Source organism: Callithrix jacchus, chromosome 10, assembly GCF_049354715.1.
Source record: "Callithrix jacchus isolate 240 chromosome 10, calJac240_pri, whole genome shotgun sequence".
NCBI classification, from domain to species: Eukaryota; Metazoa; Chordata; class Mammalia; order Primates; family Cebidae; genus Callithrix; species Callithrix jacchus.
The window spans coordinates 71,638,043-71,642,472 of NC_133511.1; the positions used below are offsets into that span (position 1 = coordinate 71,638,043).

Genomic DNA, 4,430 nt, shown 5'->3' on the forward strand with positions numbered 1-4,430 from the left:
TGCACACTGTGTGGCTGTGAATCATGAAGATAATTTACCAAGACAGCTGCTTGGACATGGTGAAAACAGATAGCTATTTTATGATTATTGTGTCATGCTCTCTCAAACATACCAGATGGGATTGTTGGTACAATTTGGAGGGGCAAGTGGCATTGGAAGTCCAGTATCCTTAAAGAATGTGAGCACTGGGGTGATATCATAGCCACATATCTTCAATGGCTGTGCCTAAGTGTTTCAGAAGGGATGCTTGTGGAGATCCTCGTGGTGCACCCAGACTGAAGTGGATATAAATAAGCTATGTTCACATAACAGTCTTATGGGGCACCCAGTGGTTCGGAGTTCCTACATGACAACCCTCACATAAGCAAGAGAACTTCTCAAGAAAATAAACTAGTGATGAAAATAACTAGAGGGACAGAGAAGGACTCAAATTCCTTGAATACTTTATACCTCAAGATAAATAAGATGTGCAGTAACGATCAACCTTTTATTCAGAGGGCAGGAAGGGAAGCAGCATGCTTAGGAAAATAACAATAACTCATTCAATGTGTGTGTAATTTAATGTGCATATACTTACTGTACAGAAACTTTTATTAGTTTATTCACTCTTTGAAAAAACAATAAAAAATAAATGAACACCATTTTCAAGGTAATAAAGCCAGAATTTATGAATTCAGCCAAAGTTCACAAAATGTGAGCAAATTTAGCCAAATTATCTTATCTGAGAATAAAATTCCAATTATCCAGAGTGTCTCAATCCTAACAGTCTTCACTGTGTAGAGGTTCATTTTGTGCTGGCTGAAAATAAGACTCTGTGTTAGGTACTATAAGGACACATAATAGTATAAGATTTTATTGTTGTTTCCAAATAGTTATCAAAGAAAATGAGAGATGAAAGATCACTTATAAAATGTTCCACACATTTTGGTCAACACATTTTTATTTTAAATTTATCTGTAAAAGAGAGCATAAAAGTAGCCAGGCAGAATTTTAAAGATGAATAAAATACTCTTAACCTAAAAGATGCTTATGACAATGTCAGAGAAAGAAATACAGCCACACGAGATGCAAGAATAATGATCACAGCTGGGGATCATTACACATTACCTATTACCCTTCCTGAAGAAGGCTTATCTACCACCTCTTACACATCACCTACCACCTCTTCCTGAAGAAAAGAAGAGAGCCCAGGGAGAATCCTGCTACCGTCTGATTTATGTATTGTTTATATGCCTGAACTAAAGGCACTCACTTAGGAAAAGTCTAAATTAGGAAGGATAAAATAAAGGAAAGAGGAAGGAAGATCTTCTGTGGGAGGTGGAATTTGAATTAAACCTGGTAGGAAAGATGAGGTTTGGCAAATGGTGATACTGGATAAAGAAGGCTGATGTGAGAAGCATCAAATGATAGAGGAGAGAGAGCAAAATGAGAATAAGTACTTTTCAGGAAATGATGAGCAATTCGTTCGGGCTACAGTGGCAGAAAAACAAAGTTTAAGATAAGTCTAAAAAGTAGGTTGGGGCTAGAATATAAGAGGTCTGCAATTAAAAATGCTGTAACATAAAATGTTTTAAAACACTGTAGAGTTACTAATTTTAATACAAGTCATTCAGCAAAGATAAGCTTCAGTACAAATGAAAGTAGAATAGTACAGTTGGGACAGTTGTCAAACAATGCTTGGACAAATGATAGACTTGAAATCTTAATTTTCAGCCCCGAAAGAGACAGGTTAAGACTGATTAATATTCCTTGGAGATACTGAACTGTATGGCATCATTAAGAAGGAAATTGCAAAATAGTAGAAAACACTATTCTGTGAAAAACAAACCCTAGAACTTTCATGTCTGGAAAACTTGTTTGCAGCTCTGCCAGCCACAGGGGAGGGAGGCTGCAGCAAACAGCAACAGAGGGAATGAATGGGACCATCCATAGTGCCTAGGTTGGGCAGTTCAAGATGAGATAGGAACAAGGATCAAAACAACATGAAGATGAAGATGATGAAGAAAAGAACATAAAGCACTTCAAACAATACAATTCCTCCCCAACCTAAAAACCCTAAAACATTGTCAACCTCCTTTACAACCCGAAAACTGAAGGAAGCAAATCTAAGTAGAGAGAAATAATAGGAAGTGCTGCCTATTATTTCATGTGGTACAGACTGAAAATCTTAACTGGCTCTAGGAAGAACTGAGGAGCCAGTGAATAGCACATCTGACTCAGGTGCCATGAGAGAGAGTCGGGGTGTTCAGGACAAAGCACTCAACCCCAAGTTGTTCCAGAGTCAACATCTGTACTTATCCCAAGCAATGTCTTCATGGCACCAAAGCCAGATAGCCATCTGCCAGGCTGAACCAGAAACAGAAAAGGAATCACTGTCATTTGCAAATCAGAAGACAGGCAGATCTTTTTAAAGGCATTATATAAAGTTTATTCTAGTGATCAAACACTTACATTCTAATACAGCTCCATTTGTCAAAGGTTTGGCAAGATTTTTTGTTACAAATCAGATTACGAAAAAATTCCGTGGTAATCATAGAATCCAGGAAAGGTAGATTTCCTTTCAAGCAACAGAAAACAAAGATCCACAAATGAATATGTTCATTGTTAACTGAGACATTGGGAAAAGAAGAATCAGAACTCAAGCCAGGATTTAAAAGTGAAAATTCCAATTTGCCAGTCTGGATATGAAATTCTGGATTGGAAAAATGTGGCACATATACACCATGGAATATTATGCAGCAATCAGAAATGATGAGTTCGTGTCGTTTGTAGGGACATGGATGAATCTGGAAAACATCATCCTCAGCAAACTGACACAAGAACAGAAAATGAAACACCGCATATTCTCACTCATAGGTGGGTGATGAAAAATGAGAACACATGGACACAGAAAGGGGAGTACTAAACACTGGGGTCTATTGGGGGGAAAAGGGGAGGGCCAGTGGGAGGGGGAGGTGGGGAGGGATAGCCTGGGGAGAAATGCCAAATGTGGGTGAAGGGGAGAAGAAAAGCAAAGCACACTGCCATGTGTGTACCTACGCAACCGTCTTGCATGCTCTGCTCATGTACCCCAAAACCTATAATCCAATAAAAAATTAAAAAAAAAATAAAAAAAATAAATAAATAAATAAATAAAAGTGAAAATTCCTTTCCAGCATAAAAATAATTCCCTATGTTTCTATTTTTCATTAACAACTCCAAAAGTCGATCTAAACCTTCCTACTCCTACAAACCTCCTCAGCAGGTTTTGGATTCCCTGCTTGATCTCCTTGGTTCTCACACCATAAACAATGGGGTTCAGAGCTGGGGGAATGAGGTGGTGCAAGATGTTGAGCAGGATGGGGATGTCAGGAGGAATTCTCTTCCTGGCCAGGTTCGTGATGACCAGAACCAGCAGCACTGTGCTGAAGAAGAGGATGAGGATGAAGTGGGAACCACAGGTGCTCAAGGCCTTGGTCACAGCACCCTCTGCCTTGATCCTTAGCACAACTTTCAGTATAAAAGAATAGGAGATAAAAATAAGGATAAGGTCAGAGCCCAACAAGGTCCAGCCTGCCACAAACTGGTAGAGCTGATTGAAAGTGATGTCATCACAAGAGAGTCTGGACACAGACAGGTTAGTGCAGATGCAGTTCTTGATTGCGTTTCCTGCACAGTATCTGAGCCTTGCAGAAAGCATGGGAACAGGAAGAGAAACAAAGGCATTTCGGGCTATAACAAAGACCACAGCCCTAGCCACAAACTTGTCAGTGATGATAGATGGGTATCTCAATGGATGGCAGATGGCCACATAGCGGTCATAGGCCATGACCATGAACGTGCAGGACTCCATGGTCAGAAAACTGTTCATGATGAACATCTGGAGGAAGCAGGCAGGGAAGCTGATTGACCTGAGATCAAACCAGAAGATGGCCAGGACCTTGGGGATGACAGTGAGGCAGAGCATGATGTCCAGCAGGGAGAGGAGGCTGAGCAGGTAGTACAGGGGCTGGTGCAGACAGGCCTCCAGCCAGATGGTGATCAGGAGGATGGCGTTGGCCCCCATGGCCAGGAGGAAGAGGAGGCTGAGGGGCAGGGACAGCCAGTGTTGCCAACTCTGGAAATTGGAGAAGCAGATGAGGAGGAATTCAGAGACTGGGGCAGTGGAGTCATTGCTGGGTGATGCCATGTAAAGTTTCCTGATCAATCTAGAGACCCAGAGTACCTTAAAATGTAGGAGAGAAGTACAGAAACATAAAAATTATATGTTCTAGATGTAGTAGAGTTTGGGTTTCCCCGAGACCCTTTATCTGTTCTAATAAAGTTTTTAAAATCACGATCATCATCTCCCCTTATATTTAAGCGAGTATGTATCATATGCCAGCCATAATGTTTTATATTCATTATCTCATTTCATCCTTTTAAAAAATACTAAAGTATAATTCATATTG

General features: G+C 40.3%; 1 protein-coding gene across 1 annotated transcript; it reads right to left on the minus strand.

Moving 5' to 3' along the window:
• Nucleotides 1–486: 486 nt before the first annotated feature.
• Nucleotides 487–4,219, minus strand: LOC100397057 (olfactory receptor 56A4). Its single transcript, XM_054241509.2, has one exon. It carries the CDS (start codon nucleotides 4,166–4,168, stop codon nucleotides 3,179–3,181), a length of 990 nt encoding a protein of 329 aa, XP_054097484.2. The 5' UTR covers nucleotides 4,169–4,219; the 3' UTR covers nucleotides 487–3,178.
• Nucleotides 4,220–4,430: the final 211 nt, after the last annotated feature.